Below are 19,422 nucleotides of genomic sequence, written 5' to 3'. Positions count from 1 at the left end.
AATTAAAATAAGTCATAAAACTCATAAAGTTCACTAAATCTCAAAACATTAATCGGAAATGAAAAAAAAACTAAATCGCGAAGCGTCTGGTTGACGTAACTGGTGACCGAAGAGCTGGCGGCTTCCTCGCACAACGTATCAGCATTGCGATACAACGAGGAAATGCTGCCAGCATCCTTCGTACAATGCCTCAAGGGCCTATTTTAGATTTAAGCTAGTTATTAATTTAGTTTAGAATTTGTATTGTAGTACCTCTGTATATTTAATTAAGTAAATAAATGATTTTAACCATTATAAAGAAACTTCTGCGCGAATTTCCGAAGCGTCTATTTGAGCCTTAAAGCTAAAAACTAAATGTCTCGTCAACTAACCTCCATCTTTAGTTCCCACGGAACATGTTTGTATGAGTAATCCTTGAGTACTTCGACGGGCTCTATCAGCGGCTCCCAGACGGCACGCCCAAGGTTGTAGTACGACATTTGCATCGCCCACGTCGACTCCAAGTAGAACTGCAATGTTAAATAATTCACATTCATTTTCTTACGATACAGAACGTATACAGAACGTATAAATAGGATAAAATCGTTATAGGATAGGTATCCAAACCTTGATATTCTCAGAGGCTGAACTAGACGGTACGCATTTTGAAACAAACATTTTCTCAAAAATAGACGGCAAAGTCGACGTTGCCAGTTAAAAATTTGGTCGCGAAGTGTTTAGTTTATGGTCAGTCAAAAATTAAAAAGTTAAAAACACTGCAGTCTCGATTTCGGGACTGAATCCTGGTATTGAATCCTGAGCGTAGAGTCGAGAGATTCAAGTGTTAAGAGCCCGTTATCGATGGTAGTCGCAAAAATGTAAAATTGATAGATTTAGTCGCAGAAATTGTACACCTTTTGATAGGTAAAAGAAATAAAAAGTACTGCCGAGCGCGGTCTACACAACTTTGACACCCACCCGCCATCTTCAGACACCCGTGAACATGATGCATGTAACTGCGTCGAAATATCGGGAGCTCATAAATAATACAAAAGGTAATCACGGTGTATATCCCGGTCAATATAAGTAGTGATAACATCTACTGGTTTCTATTAGCACGTCTTCTCATCTTGCCGTTTTACAGATCAATTTTTTGAAAACAGACTCACTAAATTAGTAATGTTTTTTTTTCTGATGGACATTTAGGTAAACGCGCGTAAAGCACTGATTTTGTCGCTCTTATTTGTAAATTTCGTAAAGTTCGGACGGCTAAAAATGGTAATTTTGTAGTACACATATCCTGTACTCCACCTTTTACAGACTACATCTTTATTATTATGACTTTGAAGTAGTGTAAATGAAAGTTAGACGAAATCAATTTTCTCCAGAAATTACTTCAAAACAAGTGACAATTTCTCTGAAAATCTACTTAATTTCCACATAATTTTGATACTTAAACAATCTACAAGATTTGCTGAAACTGTTCTTATACATCAATTTGTATAATTTACCACCATAATTTTTTGATGAATTTTTAAAAACTGCCCCTTCTTTTCATATATTACCGGTGACGCACGCTCGAGACCTCATTATTAAAAGGCAAGATGAGAAGACGCGCTAATACTAAACAAGACATGTTATTTAGGTGTGTATAATTTCAACGAAAATATATCAATTTAACATTTTTGCTCCAAAATCGTTACCGGGCTCTTAACGCCTAACTAAGGTGGAAAAAATTTTGCTAACTAATGGTAGCCATGTATTTAACACGTATTGCTTTTCACATCACATATGAGAAAATTATTATATTTCAGAATATTATCGAGTTAGACCAAGATAAGTCTGCAACGATTTTGATAGCACACGCAGTGCGTTATTTTAAATGTCTAAACTAAATAGATGAATGAACCTAAGGTCATCGTCAACTCGAAAAAAAAAACGTAAAAGTTGTCATATTATTGCAGATTATATTGACAAATTTTTGCAAACTACTTTTCAAGTTTAAAGGGGGGGACGGCGCGTACGCAGTCCCCACTACCAAAAATAACGCATCCGAGTTATCCACATTAGGGATAATCGCAAGGGTCAACCCAACCGCAGTGCAATGGAAGAGTCTCGCCCTGGGGGAACCGCCTTCATGATCACGGTGTCCCCTATGCCAGGTAAGTATGAGTTCGAAACAGTACGGAGGGAGAGTCATCATTCGCGGATAAATCTTAACACCGCGATGTACGATTCCGACGTAGAGGGGGCAGCGACATCTAGCGGCAAATGTTGAACTAACTTCTGTGCAGGCCAGCGACTAGTTCGATGACATTGCATTAAACCTTTAATTTATGCTTTTTACCAATCATAAACCTTTTCACATCGGCATCACCTATTCGAAAAGGGATTTTTTCCCTCCTAGAAGGGATCAAAGTGGCCCTTTTTTCCCTGCTAGAAGGGATCAAAGTGGCACTTTTCTTCCCTGCTAGTAGGGATCAAAGTGCCACTTTTATGTTCTAGGACACTTTTTCTTAATGATTTCCTTATAGGTGATGTGAAGCAGTGCGTGTGTGAAACACTTGAATCCTTCACTACGTTCGGGCTTCTATTTTAGATTCCTTCGCTTCGTTAAGGATTAAATGTACGCCCTCGCCGTAAATATGTCATTTTGCTCCCTTGTGACACAATGTACTATTTCATTACAGTTCTTTATTAATGCAATACTTTCGCTCGAAACGGACAAAATTTAGAAAATCCATTCGACACTGACTTACCGACGAATATGGCATATGGTTCTTCTATTGATTATTTTTCTTATTAAGGATTATTTTAAAAGTTAGCAAATGGGTTGTTGACACATACATATTGAATTTTATAACTAAATCTTGTTAAATAGATAGAAAAAGAGCAATTTATCACAATAAATTGGAAACTATAAAAAAAATATGGGAATAATAAAAAAACCGGACAAGTGCGAGACGGACTCGCCCTCCGAGGGTTCCGTACTTTTTAGTATTTGTTGTTATAGCGGCAACAGAAAAACATCATCTGTGAAAATTTCAACAGTCTAGCTATCACGGTTCATAAGATACAGCTTGGTGACAGACAGACGGACAAACGGACAGCGGAGTCTTAGTAATAAGGTCCCGTTTGTACCCTTTGGGTACGGAACCCTAAAACCAAACTGTAATTTTTTTTTTATTAATATAATTTAAAATTTGATAAAATAAAAAAAAATAAGTACCCCATTCCAATCGATTCGGTTCGGTTATCGACTCAATTCTTTTTCTCATTTTAATAATCGTAATTGGCCCCCTATAAAGTAAAGGGGCCTATCAAAAATTGCGCTCGGACTCCCTGTCGGCAGCCGGGCGCGGGTAGATATGTGTGGGTGTCAGCATCAGTGCTCTCACTTTACGATCACTGCGCACTATGCTCCCCGAGACAAGGAAGTTACAGAACGGCGGCCGCGCCGGTCCCATGCAGTTGCGCCGACACAACGATAGCGCGAGCTAACTAACGCGCAGCGACATCTAGCGACAAATCTTGGCAAGTGGTTGAATGAAATAAAAAAAATGTAGTCTTGTTTTATGTATAAATACAAACTTTTGAATGTTTCTGCTCTTTTTTATAGTCGCGGTGATTGTAAGGAAATGTAAACATTCATAAACCTAAATCTTAAATTATTTATAAAACCCAGGCAGCAATTTTAAGAGGGTGAGAGCCGTAAGAGTTAGTAATGAGACCAATGAGTGTCCAATCAAACACGTTTTTTTGTTACCAAGTCGGTGGCAAACAAGCGTACGGGCCGCCTGACGGTAAGCAGCCACCGTAATAAACCTATGGACCATGAAATTTCAAGGGTGTCGCGATACATGCAACTCCGTAAATCTAGTTTTCAAGTATTCATGGGGGGGACAGCGCGTACGCAGTCCCCACTACCAAAAATTACGCATCCGAGTTATCCACATTAGGGATAATCGCAAGGGTCAACCCAACCGCAGTGCAATGGAAGAGTCTCGCCCTGGGGGAACCGCCTTCTTGATCACGGTATCCCCTATGCCAGGTAAGTATGAATTCACTACAGTACGGAGCGGGGGTCATCATTCGTGAAAAAATCTTAACACCGCGATGTACGATTCCGACGCGGAGAGAGCAGCGACATCTACCATGAAATGTTAGAACTAATTTCCATCGCCTCTCGTTGCTGCCGCCTGCCGCCAAGCTGCCGCCATTAATACGTTAACCGTTAACCACCAGGGGTCTAGTTGCTAGTTAGTAATTTTTGACGTGATAACGTCTTATAAATCTATGAACACCGGTGGCATGCACGAAAAAGTGTCACGTTATGTACAGATCTCCATGGAAACGTTGTGGACAGATCTCCATCGTAACTAAAAGTATAGAATTTTTCATCAATGTTTTCTTATGACGTTATCATGCAAAATTATCGTCCGTAAACCGACTTTCAAGACAACCACATTTTTTTTGGTAAAAGTTATTATTCTACTTACATCAGAACTCCAGTCCTTGACTTGCCCAGTAAGCGACGCCTGCATAACCAGCACCGGGATAGTCTCAGTACCAATCTGCATCTCTAACGAGAGCACGATAGACGGACTGGACAACATGCAAATCTCGTCGGTCGGTGGCTGTTCTTTTACTACCAGTTCTTGTGGTTCCTCTAGGTCCATCGCTTCTTCCGCCAGCTCTGTAAGATTAGACTTTATTTAAATAAAACAAACGAAAATCATCGAATAATTTCGAAACCTCCTAAGTAGCGAAGGCGAGGAGTGCGCTTCAAAAGTACAACGGAACGTAACGTCCTTATTTGTTAATGTAGTTCCATAAAATTTTGGATTTGTTCTGGCGAAATCTCTGATTATTTCTGCAATCTAGAATTCTAGGAGCTTACCGCTGTTTATGATATAAGAGTATATACTCAAGTATACGTATTTAAGCGGAGTCAACAAGCACTTGATCCAGTATACGTGATAGTTTTACAATTTTTACCATAAAATTTGATTCAAAATAGAATTGTATGTTACTTGATTATCAAAACATTTAAAATTTATAAAATAATTGTAATTCAAATTGTTATTATCATTTTTACCACGACGACCCAGTGAGTTGCATGTTGTATCAGTATGCCACACTTTTTTTACCCTCCTCCGCGTTAACTGTACCGCGTTGCCTTGCCTTTGTTGACTTGCCTTAAGCGGGATTTACATTACGAAATTAGTGGCGTGAAGTTGATTTCGTGACAGTAGTTTTACCAACAGTCGCATATATCGAAACTATTTTCGTGAAACTGATTTTAACATGCATGACACTAATTTCGTAATGTAAATCCCGCTTTAGTATTCGCTCCGTGCAAAGCAAATGGTGGAGGAAGCCGAAATTGAAGGTACTCAACCTCCATGCCTCTGGCATGTGCAATATGAAAAAGCAAGAACTTACCAGTTTTCAAGAACCAATATGTATTCGGTTTGAAGGGCGCAATGTCCCACAGCTGAGAGTACATAATGATCCTATCAGCTTGCTGCGTGTTGTCTTCCTCTGAGCTGGTCATGGTTGCCATCACGCGGTTTAATAGTGCTATGATATCTGTAAATATATATTAAAATTGCTGTGAAATACATAAGTGATTGCGCTAACGATTACTAAATTGAAATGAGTGCAAAATAGTATGATTAATTAAATATTTTAAGCACATGTTCCCTACTATTAAAAAAACATATGAGAGTTAAGAAATTGTCACATGACGTCGAGGTCCAGGTTGAGGTGGAAGGTTTGGCCATATTTTTTGAAGGCTTGGAGGAAAACATCTTCAAAAATGGTGTAATGGCCTTAGAACTCAGATGTAACTAGTGCACATCTTTGAATTTGTTTTCATACTTAGGGCGCGAACTTTTCAATCAGCACTCGTATTCATGAAGACTACTAAGAGGACAGAACAATAAGGTAACGCTGAGGCTTCTATATAACTAAGGCAGAGCCTCGAGTGACAGTCGAGTCTAACAAATCTAAAGACAACATATTCACTTACCGGGCGACATGGTGATCTTAATATCCGATACGGCAATATCAACATGCATACCTACTGCATTTCAATGAGAATGATAAATTGATAAATATCAAATTTCGAAAAGGTAACGCTGATTCTTCTATACAACTCGAACAGAGCCTGTTTTGAGTGTACATAAGAAGTATATATTCACTTACCGGGCGACACGGTGATCTTTATATTTGATATAGCGACGTCAACATGCATGCCGCAGTTCGGCGGCTGAGACAATGCGAAAGACAAATTAGCCGGTTCGAGCAAATAACGGTGGTTCTTCTCCACCTTTCCGAGAGTGCGGATGACCATTTGCAAGCCGGAGATGCCGCCGTCGGCGACCATACGCTCTTCATTCTTGCGTAGTTTAAAACGGGCTTCCATCTGAAAATGTTGACATGCTCATACAATATCTTGAATAAGTAGCAAACACTGTCATAGTATGTGATAGTGATAGTGATAAATAAAGTTTTATGTGTAAATGTAAAATTGTATTTTTTATCGGAGTCCAATTTTTAAGGATCCGTAGCAATAATGACCAAAACGGAACCCTCAGTTTCATATCCGTCTGTCTATATTACACAGGTATTTCATTACAGAAATGAGAAAGAGCCAAAAAATGGCCTGCTGGCGACTTCCAGCGCTGGTTTCCGATGAGATCTTCAGGCTAAAAAAAACACGGAAGGTGACAAAGAATATTAAAAGCAACGTAAAATAATACAAAATTTGTTACGTACTAACATTAAGCACCAAGGCATCGTATGTTTTCTATTCGAGTGACTCCACAAGGATAATGTCCATATTATGCTCGATCTTTATGTTGACGGTCATAATGCCTCATAATGGACAGCTTCTTTGACACGGGTAACGCTGGCTATACTTGACATTCAAATTACAGACTTAGCCGATTGACGAAGCAGGAGCGACTTCTAGTTGCGGGCGGTGGACATAGGTGGAGAAATAACGCAGGAGTTTCCAAATTTTAACTTTTAATAAGAAACTACATGGTAGATATATACTATATGTATTGCGTTGCTAGTTAGCTGAACAGTGGGGTGCGGGCCGCGCCCGCGCTTCTGTTGCTGTCGCTGTGTGAGTATATGTGTCTTATGCATGGCAGGTTAACACCGATCAATAGTAAACCTTATATGGTTGCAAGAAGGTATACTCACATTAAGCACCAAGGCATCGCATGTTCTCTGCTCGAGAGATTCCACCAAGATGATATCGGGTTGCTCTATCTTTATGTTGACTGTCATCATGGACAACTTTTGCGGCTGCGGCTCCGCTGGTTGTGTCACGGTTGACGTTGGCTTCTTTTTCACCACTACTGCCTGGAAAGACAACCCAAAGTCACAAGGCGGACACGCTATACATCAAAAGTTACTTGTGTTTCTATGTGTGAGTAAGTTGCTTAAAATAAAAATAGTACTGAGCGGCCAGCAGACGGCCGTCAATCTGCTATCGCGGGGCGAGGTAATTCGAGTCGGGGCGGTGCGTGGCCGTTCTGTATGATAATACTATTACTTATTCTGTGACAGTGACATATGGCTTTATTTATAAACGTCGTCAAATGTAACCAGCCGTTGGTCAACGGTTGTCCCTATCCATATCTGTAATTATTGTAAATTTAACAGAGGTTTGCTAAGTTTTATGAACAAGGATATTTAGCTTTCTGTAATTTTGAATTGAATGTTGTATAAGTCCTACGTAACACGTAAATGAACGCAATAAACAAAATTCAAATTTAACACATAGTTTTTTTGTGTGTAAATTGTATTTAGCTATTTTAGGTCATACAGAGATTTTTGTATTCAGTCTCCAGATGAAATTGAAAAAAAAAAACCAGCAAAATTTATTATAAAAAAAAACATTCATCTTTTGTTAATCGGTTAAGACTTTAGAGAAAACTTTCATGTTTATAGGGGGGGACGGCGCGTACGCAGTCCCCACTACCAAAAATTACGCATCCGAGTTATCCACAATTCCACATTAGGGATAATCGCAAGGGTCAACCCAACCGCAGTGCAATGGAAGAGTCTCGCCCTGGGGGAACCGCCTTCTTGATCACGGTATCCCCTATGCCAGGTTTAGGGAAACGTGGTTGGGTGAGTAAAAGGTACCGTTGACGGGTAGACTTAGACTGATTTAATAAATCATAATCAAGTGTTTTATACATCTCTAATCTACGGCGAAGGGGAAGGGGAAGGGGAAGAAGGAGGGTCACCTGGCTTGACAACATAAAAAAATGGACGAACGTCGATAACGCAGCCATGCTGGCAGAAATGGCTAAGAACAGGAGAGAGATGGCAAAGGTGGTCGCCGACGTCCGTTAGGGCATGGCAAACAAAGAAGAAGAATCTACGGCGGTACAGACATTATCTTAATCCAATCAGCGCGTGCTCTAACCTATACTAAGTTATCGACACGCGCCGATAATATTTTGCTGACCGCCATAGTACTCCCCCCTTAGTCAACCGGTAGGGTTGACGACCAGGTCCTTCGCAGGAGTTGTCCTGAACAGGATACGATTATTGTTTACGATTACGATACGATTATTTAACTTCCACGACGTTATAACTTCAATCACGGCCCCGCGCCCGTAAACTTGAAAATGAATTGCTGCGGCATGTCTCGATGCGTGCTGCGTTGACAATAATTTCCTCGCGCGTGTCGCGTATTGTGCCTGCTTGCATTTTTGAGTGCGGCTTCAAAACAATTATAATATGTAGCTTAGTAAGAAGGCACGACTTCATTTAATTAATTTGCAATTTGGCGTGAATTTCCTTGAATATATTCCTGATGCGTTGTTACAGTTCTTCCCGTTGTATACTTTCCTTAAACTTGTCGTTCTTGGAAGAAACGGAGACGTGCCGATGTCTTCTAATACGTCTGGGCGGACGTATGAAGGGTGCAGCCAGGGTGCTCAGAGCCAGCGTGGCGAGCGGAGAATCTCGAGCCATTGTGGCGAGCGGGGTGCTCAAAGCCGACAAGGCGAGCGTTGAGGGCGACGACTAGTAGAGGAGAGCTGAGTAGAGTAGTCGGGTCGCTAGGTTTGCTGCGTGCCACATCAGGATTAATCAGGATCATCTTGCCATAAAGCACTGGTGGATGTCTGGTGCCATAGCGAGGTCATGTTACGCTCGTTGTAATTCGATCTTCTTGCTTCTGACGATGTTCTGTGGTTCAAGAATCTGGAAACCGGAATATAATGGAGGTTGCCGCTGTTTCTTGACAGTGTTGGTGATTTTGTGAGATGACGGAAGGGTGTTGAACCCAAATTGTGACGAGATCGCTTTGTCAGTCCTTCTCGAACAGTAATTGAGTGTCGCAGTCACTTACTTCCATGGCTTCTTCACTGGAGCTCTTCGTGTAGACATCTCAGTAGGTGCGTGTTCCTTCGGCGGGTTACCACTGTAGCGAAGTGGCAACCGTGCACGTCGGTCCCCGTGGGAACCCCACTCGGGGTCACCACCACTTTAGGGAAACGTGGTTGGGTGAGTAAAAGGTACCGTTGACGGGTAGACTTCTTAATCCAATCAGCGCGTGCTCTAACCTATACTAAGTTATCGACACGCGCCGATAATATTTTGCTGACCGCCATACCAGGTAAGTATGAATTCACTACAGTACGGAGCGAGGGTCATCATTCGTGGAAAAATCTTTACACCGCGATGTACGATTCCGACGCGGAGAGAGCAGCGACACCTAACGGCAAATGTTAAAACAATGTTTTTTGTAACATTCTTTTCTTTCATTAAATAACATCTTGAATTAGAGAATCTAACCTAACTCTGTACCAACTTTGAAGTGACAGAGCGTGGCAGTGTCACTAGTCACTATAAGCGTCATATTTTCATAGGAAATCGACGTTTATGGTGGCACAGTGTCACCCTGTAACTGAACAATCTGTGCAGAGTTAGCTTGGTCCTGTAACGCCCCAGACAGACGGTCTTTAGATAAAACAGTAAGAAAACAATGAAAAGAATCCATGAACCCATGCATGAAACAATAGAATGGAAAGGAGAATGGAAACGATGGAATGGAATCAAAAATCCGTTTTTAAATTAGTTGTCGATTTGTCGCATCAACGAGTGCCATTTACAAGCTTTTATTTAACTTGCAATGTTTTATGTATGTTCTTGCAAGTTAAATTAGACCCACTTCTGACTAAACTAAGCTCAAACGTCACATACATAATGTAAGTTGAATGACAATGCAATATTATGGCACCATCGAGCCGATCTAATGAGGGGCACAGTAGGTGGCTATAGGAACTCCGTGATAAAACAATGCAACCTAATTGTGTTTGACTTTGTTAGAATTATCACGATAAGTATTCAATGCCTGTTGAAAGAAAAGTATAGTTAGCGATAAAAGCTTGTACCAATTTTTATTTACAAAAACTTATTTTACTACTGTCCCAACCTGGGGCTTCTCTAGCTTGGTCACGACGTGCGGGGACTCATTTTCAGGGGCTTCCTCCAAGGAATCGTCAGAAACCTCCTCCTCTAGTCCTATTTTCATGAAATCCGCTATTTTGTTCAGGAAGTCCATGGCCAGGATGAGATTGAAGCTAAACACCCTTATGTCGACTGAAATGAGAAAGAAACGAATGTAAAAACTATGAACAGAGCATGTTGACAAAAAAAAACAGAAAATCAGTATTTTTAAACGAAGGAACACTAAGATAAATAAAAATCTTAAGTAAATCTTGCACAGTTGTGTACAGTTTACAAAAAACGCATTAAGTAAATAAATTACGTTTTTACGACAACGACTTAAATAACGAAATTATTTCGGTTTATTCTTTGCGTAAATTAAATTGTGAGTGAACATATTTCTGAGAATACTTCACAAAATCAAAGTTTTCGCTTTTATAAAAAATTAAACTTACTGTATGTGTCTTGATTCTTCATAGTGTATGTGATGTCGATCATACTTCTTATCTTATCCGGGGCTACCATTAAGGGTTCCTTTGTAGCATCAGGCATCATATCGCCAGATTCTCGGCGACGCTCTAAGTACCTGAAGGCATGATAAATATAAATGATTCTAAAAACCAAGAACATTTATTCCAAACATATGTAGTTGTCATTTTAGGGTGAAAAGACGCTTAGACCGAGAAATCTCTTACATCGACCCGCCTGTTCCTATCTCTGTCGCACGCGCGTATTAACTATATTGCTGTCCCATCCCCATCCAGAATGCCGGCTGTCAATGGCACTGTGCGAGCGGGACAGGTATTAATTATGCACGTGTAATAGATAGGAACAGGCAGATCAATGTACAAAATTCCTCGGGGTATACGTCCTTTCTTTATATGTTACATTCAAATAAAGGATCGGTAAAAATTAAATAAGGCATTGTTAGCTATCATATCATAGTCAGAAGACATGAACCAACTACAAATGTATAAAGTACAATAAAATCATTGAAATAGACATTTACGAACTTCGAGTTTCAATCAAATGTTGACATCTTATATACCTGGTTAACTTTTCGCCACGATCGGGCCTGGTATCGTCTAAAGTGCAGTCCACTAGAAGTAGCGATGTATTTATTGAGTTATCAGAGAACATGCGGCCTTTTACGGAGAACAGTGCTAGGCAGAGGCGCGCTAGTTCGATGTCGCTTTCATTTCCTGGTACGGGATTCTGAAAGTTATACGATCAACGTATAAGTGTCATTCGTTCTTATTTTTTTAAAGTGGTTTCAAAATTATACGTACTATTGTACAGTCGCCATCAGATATATCGGAGCGGCCAAGGTGCTCACAAATATCTGAACACGCCTCTATTGTCAAGGCGCTAGGTGCGTGTTCAGATATTTTTGAGCACCTCGGCCGCTCCGATATATCTGATGAAGACTACTGAGGTGCTGATTGATAGATTCGAGCATTCGTGGGGGGGACAGCGCGTACGCGGGGACTGCGTACGTTTGTTGTATGGGAGCCCCATTTAAATATTTATATTATTCTGTTTTTAGTATTTGTTGTTATAGCGGCAACAGAAATACATCATCTGTGAAAATTTCAACTGTCTAGCTATCACGGTTGATGAGATACAGCTTGGTGACAGAGAGACAGACAGCGGAGTCTTAGTAATAGGGTCCCGTTTTTACCCTTTGGGTACGGAACCCTAAAATATTTTAACCGGTACAGTACCAGACTACCAGTCAAACCAGACAAACAATAATTATACTTTTGGGATTGGGATAAAATGGGGGGACGGCGCGTACGCAGTCCCCACTACCAAAAATTACGCATCCGAGTTATCCACATTAGGGATAATCGCAAGGGTCAACCCAACCGCAGTGCAATGGAAGAGTCTCGCCCTGGGGGAACCGCCTTCTTGATCACGGTATCCCCTATGCCAGGTAAGTATGAGTTCACTACAGTTCGCCACGAGGGTCCTCAATCGTAGAAAAATCTTAACACCGCGATGTACGATTCCGACGCGGAGAGTACAGCGACATCTAGCGGCAAATGTTAGAACTAACTTTTGTACAGACAGGACGGTGACGGGATGTTATGATAGTGTTATGATATCAACTGCAAAGTTTACATAAACCAAAAACGAAAAGTAACTTGAGCAATGGCAAAAAAATAAGTACAATTCCGTTGCCAGGGAGTAAGTAAGTAAGTAAGTAAGTAAATATGAGGGAGGGAGGGGGGAGGTTTTGGTATTACACTGAGCAACTTGTACTATGGGACCAACCCCGAAATCGCGAAAAAAAATTGGCTGTTTCATACATTTTGGCTGGTCCATTTTCTATGGGAGGGTAAATTTTGTTTTCGCGATTTCGTGGTTGGTCCCATAGTAAAAGTTGCTCAGTATAATCCCAAAGGCCAAAACCTTCCTGGCAACGGGAATGCACTTATTTTTTTTATATTTTTTTTTTATAGTTTGTGTATACTCACAGAGCTAGTGTTCACCAAGTCAATGACAAAACTATCCATAGTAAAGGCAAACTTGATGGTTGTCCTCGGTTTCTTGACATCCAAATCTTTCACCGCTTCAACAGAAGCTATCGTGGTTTTCCGCGCGTCTTGCTTGCTCATACTTCTTCCAGCCGCTTTAGACGTCGCCTTTGGGACACTGGCATGAGACTTGACCTCCGTCTTCTGCCCCTCTTGAAGGTTCTGGTTGAGAATTTTCATGATACTTCTGTAGTCGCTGTGGCCAACTCTGATCTGCAAAATTAATGTTCTAATTTACTATCAAGTATAACTTAAAAACCTTATTTCTATAGTTGCCATCTCTATGATAACTTACTTATGTTTCACAAATTATCAGTATGCCATTATTCGTCTCTAAAAAAGGAAAGTTCTTAAATAAAATAGCGGCGCTAGCTACTTAAGACCATAAACTACTAAAATAAGAAATATGATGGGAGCTAATCACGGACTAAGTAGCTTGTTACCTCAATTAGTACGTAGGATAATTTTAATCCCAGAAAGTATCCTATAATGGAATAGAAAGGGAAATCGAATATGCATGCCGTGATATCGCGGGCAAAACTCAGTTCCCTGTGCTTTTATAAACTTACCGAAATAGTCTTCAGTCTCCCTGACAAGTCCAAGTCAGGCAGAGGCTCGTACCAGGTAGAGAGACTTCTCTAACAAATTTAAGCTCGTAAGTTTAAGAAACTAAAGCTCATTTCCCAGTTTATAAACTTACCGAAATAGTCTTCAGTCTCCCTGATAAATCCAAGTCTGGCAGAGGCTCGTACCAAGTCGAGAGGCTCCTCTTTACGAATAACTTTAAGCTCGTAGGTTTCAGAAGCTTTCGTTCATCTTTGACTGCCGTCGTGTCGTCCACTAGGCTCACGCAGGAAAGCCTGATGTCTTCCAACTCCAGTGTTAGTTCGTCTACTGTCACTTTGTTGCTGACATTCTGAAATAAAAAGATATTGTGGAGCCAGACAAATGAAGTTGGAGATGGGGTTCCAAAAGTTTGGGTCAGTCCCAATGGGGTTGGCAACTGTCAAAGGTTTGCAGAGATGGCGCCATCATAGCTTGCCCCTTTTTGTATGAGATTTGGCTTAAAGGACTCGCATCCAGGGCATTAAAAAAACAAAAATTTGACACAATTCTAGGGATTGACAGGGCAAGCTATGCTGTCGCCATCTGCTAATTATTTCTACCGGCCAACCCCATTTTATGAGTCGTATATGATTATAGCCCTGTAACGCCATCTAGTGAGCGCACACAGTTTTATAAATGGAAATGTAATCTAGCGATGAGGGCTACCGCGTTTAATTTCGCCGCTAGGGGCGCTAGTGTAAATGTCAAATGCATAGGAGTTTTGGGGGTTTCAAGCGTTTCTATCGGTAATTTTCACTCCTTATTCATAATTATGGTAAATCTTTGTCCATCTTTGATTAATGTCGTATAGCTCAATAAATGTTAGTACATACATACATATAATCACGCCTATTTCCCGGAGGGGTAGGCAGAGACCACGGATTTCCACTAAATGTTAGTGGTTTAAAAAAGTGCCAACTAAAATATATGCAAAATTAAACAGGTATAAAAAATGGCACATTTACGAGTAGACGTTAAAATACTTTTGTGTATATTACAACGTATTGATTTTATAAAAATAAGCATAGAAGAATTTTTAGATCTGTTTTTCTGGACCTAAATCTACAGTGGCGCCAACTGGTGAGCACAAAAACGGTAGCCATAATTATACATGCATATATTTTTTAGCTAAAATGAATCCTTATCCATATCTATGTACGATATGTCATTTGATATTTACCAGTCGCTTTTCGGTAAAGGAAAACATCGTGATGAAACCCAATCCCAATAACTAATCTCAATAATGTCTAGTTTCCGTTCGGGGTTGCAAGGTCAGATGGCAGTCGCTTTCGTAAAATCTAGTGGCTACGTCAAGCTGAGATCAGTTGCCAAGCGGACCCCAGATTTCTATAACCCGTGGCGAAAAGCCGGGACGTTTGTTGAGGAAGATGATGAAGTATAAAGATCTACATGACCATATCTTACCTGAACTTCCAAATCAACGAACTTATTTTGAAGCGTCATCCTACCCAAATCCACAAGCAGCGCCTTTTTACTTTTCGAGTTCTCAGGCACCACTATAATAGGGGCCGCCAGACGAACTTTCAACGCCAGTTTAGTGGAGTTCTGGTAGGCGTTTTGTACGTTGGCGCGAGCTGACTCGACGGCTTGTGATGACGCCTCTATTATAGCTTGTTGCGCTGTTTGGAAATTATTTAAAAACTCCTGAAATATAGAAAATTAATATTAAATATTTACGAATCAAATGAGCACGAGTACTACTTGCGCCACTAAACTGTCGGCAAACTGCGATTTTGTTACATAAATACATTTAAAGACTAAAAGCTGTTAAGGATCGTTATCAGTGAAAGAAGTATTAGGATTTTTAACGGCATGGTCATTTAATTTTATGAATAAAAACAAACATTCGAATCTTCATTCGAACAATTTAGAACTACTAGCGACATCTAGTAGCAGAATCTAAAGCTACGCGAACATACTTGGAACATGTAAAGGGAGTAACACAAGTCTAACTACAATTAAACCAGTTGAGGAACACAATCCTCAGGTAGTTAATCTGCGCGTCAACGGACATGTTGACGTTAATGGTGTTGTTTTTACGCATCTTATACATCGTAGTATCTTTGCTATCTATAGGTATATAATAATGATACGAGTATTATCACCAGCCTAAGAGGCTAATAATGACCATGAATAAATGTGTGATAATCTCTACAGTCAACCTACCAGCATAGAATTGACGAACCAATTGAGGAACACTATCCTAAGGCAGTTGATCTGCGCGTCAACGCTCATGTTGACGTCGCTGATGTTATTGCCTTGCTCAAGGTTGTACATCACCACTTGGACGTTCATCACGTCTCCGCCTAGGACTTTTAATATCTGCAATATAAAATATTACGTGTTTTATGAACATTCTTAAACGGTCTAGATTTAAAAAAATACAGGAACTAGCCTCATCGCCTCTTTAAAGTCCTAAAAATACTGCATAAGGAAAAAATATAAAAAGTTGATGTTATAGGGTCGTTATTTTTGCCATATAAAATCTAAGTGAGCGCTAAAAAAACTTAGTCATGAATTATATTGCATGTTTTTATTAACGATGCAAATTTAAGTGACAATATATCTAGAGATAACGATAATTTAGAGATAACGATATCTTCAATCCTGCACTAACCACAAGTTTCTGTTTGACCCAATGGTTGACTGGTAGAAAATGCTTTGACGCATTAAGTCAACAATTTTGACAAAATTATATCGTGCAATAAAGTTTGAATAAATTAATAAAATTATGTTATATTTTTGCGATTCGTTTCGATACTTCGTTCGGATAAATAGTGCTATTAGGCCAAAAAGTTTACTATAATGTAAAGGGGCCCACTGCCCACTGCCTATCAGTCCGCCGGACGGTGTCGGCCTGTCAGTTGTTCGGAACTGCCAAATTTTTGTTCTAACTGACAGGACGATATCGTCCGGCGGACTGATAGTCAGTGGGCCCCTTAAGAACTAGGACATTAATATACTTACATCTTTATGAATCGTAGCAGGATTCAAATCCTTTACATTGATATCAGCAATAGCGCAATCCACTTGCGTATACGAGCTCTTCAATATTAGACCAGCAGCAGCCTTCTGCAGCTGAACTAAGCTCAGACGACGTCGGTCCGTTGCGAATTCTATCTCTACTGCGCCGATCTTAACGTTCACTTTCAGTTGTATGGTTTCCACTTGTTTTTTGCGTGTCTGTTTTGCGATACTGGCTGAAAAAGTTTGTTCTTTATTAAAATATCGCTTATGAAGAGTAAATAATTGACTTAAAATGAAAAATTAACGGTAAGGGAAGAACAAGGGGGGCTACAGATGGAGTTCTTCAAAAAAGGAGTGTACCTAGGTTTATAAGGGTCGGCAACGCGCATGTTATATCTCTGGTGTTGCAGGCGTCCAAAGGCTACGGTGACTGCTTACCATCAAGCGGGCCATATGGTGGTAGGAAAAAAAAACAATGAAGAATCGAATTATTTGTTTTAGATACCTTGTTTCATGTCACTAGATAATATGTTAACCACAACAATTAGCATAAAAATGCCCACAACCTTGGTAATTAACGAAATAAATAAAAGAAATTAAAATTATTAAGATACTAGTAGCGCCATCTATGAGAAATTTTTGTTTTTTAAAGGAAATTTGTGACGCTCCATACAAAATGTATAAAAATGCATCACGAAACTGACTCTCAAAATGTGTATGAAAAACTGGGCACTTTTTTTTCTTTGTTTCAATCGATAGTCCTCGTAGTTCTAAGTAGAAATAGCCCAAACGTTGCTAGTTTTCCGAAAAAAGTAAGCTGTACTCTCTTTTCTGAAGACCTCCTTATTATATATAATGGCCTAACTTTTTCTGTAAAGATAAAATAAATAAATAAATAATAGGGGACATCTTACACAGATCAACCTAGCCCCAAACTAAGCAAAGCTTGTGTACTATGGGGTGCTCGAAGATTTACATACTTATATAGATAAATACATACTTATATACATAGAAAACACTCATGGCTCAGAAACAAGTGTTTGTATTCATCACACAAATAAATGCCCTTACCGAGATTCAAACTCAGGACCATCGGCTTCACACTGCTGAAGTTTACAGGCAGGGTAACTACCCGCTAGGCCAGACCAGTCGTTATCGTATGAGCGTTACCTTTAGATTTTACTGCAGAGAGAAGTTCCTCGTCTTCTACAATAGTCTCCAATGGTCCGGCGTTAGCGACCCTATCAACGGTGCTTTGAAGATTCTGCAACCGCGTCTACAAACAAATTTTAATTAAGAAACACTCATTTACCAACGGCATAGAGCACAAATTACAATTAAACCAAGTTTTTCTAAGATGCCTGAACAGTTTATCTTTAGAATTAGGACAATGTTCTATGTATTTCATACTATAGTCTGTCAAGCCATTTCCGTCAATAGAAAAAAGCGGCAAATTAAAAAAAAAACCGGAATAGTGCGAGTCGGACTCGCCCACCGAGGGTACCGTACTTTTTAGTATTTGTTGTTATAGCGGCAACAGAAATACATCAAGTGTGAAAATTTCAACTGTCTAGCTATCACGGTTCATGAGATACAGCCTGGTGACAGACAGATAGATAGACGGACAGTGGAGTCTTAGTTATAGGGTCCCGTTTTTACCCTTTGGGTACGGAACCCTAAAAACGTAGGCGCGAAGGGTAATCGTCCCATAGAAAATTTTAATTTAGCGCCTTTTTCTACTGACAAAGTTGTTTGACCGGCTATAGTTATTAATTTGTTTTAAATATCGAGTTACGGCGCGGGCCCTAGAAGGCCGACCATTGATTGCGGGTGAGTGAGTATGTCTTGGCTGGTCAATTCGAAAAAGACCTTCAGGTCTAAAAGCTTTTAGGTCCAAATTGTAACGTGCCATTAGGAGCGGCCGGACGGCGCTCAGGTAAAGAATAGCTGTAATAATAAAAAAAAATAACATAAAAAGTAGCTAGTACCGTTCTTAGAGTTATCGCACACCAAACTGTTGACCTAGGTCATGTCACTATCTCTCTCACTCTTGTTACCACCACACCGGGGTGAATGAGAAGTTTTACGGCCCCAATCGTGACCTTAGTTTGAACTTTGAGGATAGTGTAATGAAAAGTTCTTACAACTTAAATTTTATAACTGTATAATACCTGATATTCGTTGACGATAACAAGTATCTCCTGTAGGCCTTCGAGATGAAGTAGAACTCTCAAAGTGGCGAAATCCAACTCGATAAGTTGCTCAACCGATCCGTAGTGGCTTCTGAATTCTGGGCATTTTTTGTCGACCTGTAATATTTAAGCGGGATTTAAATTACGAAATTAGTGTCATGCATGTTGAAATCAGTTTCGATATATGCGAAAGTAATTTCGTGAAATAATTAGTGTCGTGAAATTCATCAGCATCGAAGCTACACGTCCGCACAGCGCAGGCACACAGGCGCATGTTTTTTACTATACTACAAGTCTCAGTATATATTTGTCTAAGATTTAAATAATCGTGGATGGCAGACTTATGTTGTGACTTTGTAATTTATTTTTACATAAAACAAATGAATTAAAAATCGATTTTACGCTTAGCGTTATTTTTTCCATCGCCAAGAAAAGCAAAATAAATAAATAAATAGTACTAGTTGCAGAAGATTCACTCCCTAACAAAACGCGACTACTACGCACTACGCGCAAGGCGGCGCAAGCGCGTGCAGGCATCCGTTCCATAGCGGTGTGCGGCAATTACTATGGCAAAACGACGAAATCGCGGAGTGAGACACGCCTGGTATGGTTTATGGTGGGCTACAAAT

At 40.0% G+C, this 19,422-nt stretch overlaps 2 protein-coding genes and 5 non-coding genes across 7 annotated transcripts in view; 1 reads left to right on the top strand and 6 right to left on the bottom strand.

Moving 5' to 3' along the window:
- Window positions 1–19,422, top strand: part of LOC134743744 (uncharacterized) — a 467,732-nt gene that overhangs the window by 162,320 nt on the left and 285,990 nt on the right. The window lies entirely within an intron of this gene.
- Window positions 1–19,422, bottom strand: part of LOC134743795 (intermembrane lipid transfer protein Vps13) — a 90,157-nt gene that overhangs the window by 40,097 nt on the left and 30,638 nt on the right. The window contains exons 19-33 of the mRNA XM_063677456.1: window positions 18,773–18,910; window positions 17,772–17,877; window positions 16,602–16,834; window positions 15,801–15,956; window positions 15,039–15,278; window positions 13,708–13,923; window positions 12,948–13,220; window positions 11,516–11,682; window positions 10,923–11,053; window positions 10,454–10,620; window positions 7,198–7,359; window positions 6,190–6,409; window positions 5,425–5,571; window positions 4,479–4,675; window positions 372–509 (exon numbers count right to left, since the gene is read on the bottom strand). Of these exons, the coding sequence (XP_063533526.1) occupies window positions 372–509; window positions 4,479–4,675; window positions 5,425–5,571; window positions 6,190–6,409; window positions 7,198–7,359; window positions 10,454–10,620; window positions 10,923–11,053; window positions 11,516–11,682; window positions 12,948–13,220; window positions 13,708–13,923; window positions 15,039–15,278; window positions 15,801–15,956; window positions 16,602–16,834; window positions 17,772–17,877; window positions 18,773–18,910 (2,691 nt within the window). The remainder of the gene's footprint in view (window positions 1–371; window positions 510–4,478; window positions 4,676–5,424; window positions 5,572–6,189; window positions 6,410–7,197; window positions 7,360–10,453; window positions 10,621–10,922; window positions 11,054–11,515; window positions 11,683–12,947; window positions 13,221–13,707; window positions 13,924–15,038; window positions 15,279–15,800; window positions 15,957–16,601; window positions 16,835–17,771; window positions 17,878–18,772; window positions 18,911–19,422) is intronic.
- Window positions 1,988–2,149, bottom strand: LOC134743814 (U1 spliceosomal RNA). The gene has a single exon (XR_010128044.1). It is a non-coding gene; the product is annotated as a U1 spliceosomal RNA (small nuclear RNA).
- LOC134743817 (U4atac minor spliceosomal RNA) lies at window positions 3,296–3,419 on the bottom strand. Its single transcript, XR_010128047.1, has one exon. It is a non-coding gene; the product is annotated as a U4atac minor spliceosomal RNA (small nuclear RNA).
- Window positions 3,877–4,038, bottom strand: LOC134743820 (U1 spliceosomal RNA). Its single transcript, XR_010128050.1, has one exon. It is a non-coding gene; the product is annotated as a U1 spliceosomal RNA (small nuclear RNA).
- LOC134743816 (U1 spliceosomal RNA) lies at window positions 7,952–8,117 on the bottom strand. The gene has a single exon (XR_010128046.1). It is a non-coding gene; the product is annotated as a U1 spliceosomal RNA (small nuclear RNA).
- LOC134743813 (U1 spliceosomal RNA) lies at window positions 12,250–12,411 on the bottom strand. Its single transcript, XR_010128043.1, has one exon. It is a non-coding gene; the product is annotated as a U1 spliceosomal RNA (small nuclear RNA).

This window comes from Cydia strobilella, chromosome 8 (assembly GCF_947568885.1).
Source record: "Cydia strobilella chromosome 8, ilCydStro3.1, whole genome shotgun sequence".
NCBI lineage: Eukaryota > Metazoa > Arthropoda > Insecta > Lepidoptera > Tortricidae > Cydia > Cydia strobilella.
Note: the sequence above shows the minus strand (reverse complement) of the source record. Positions and strands in the feature narration are given on the sequence as shown.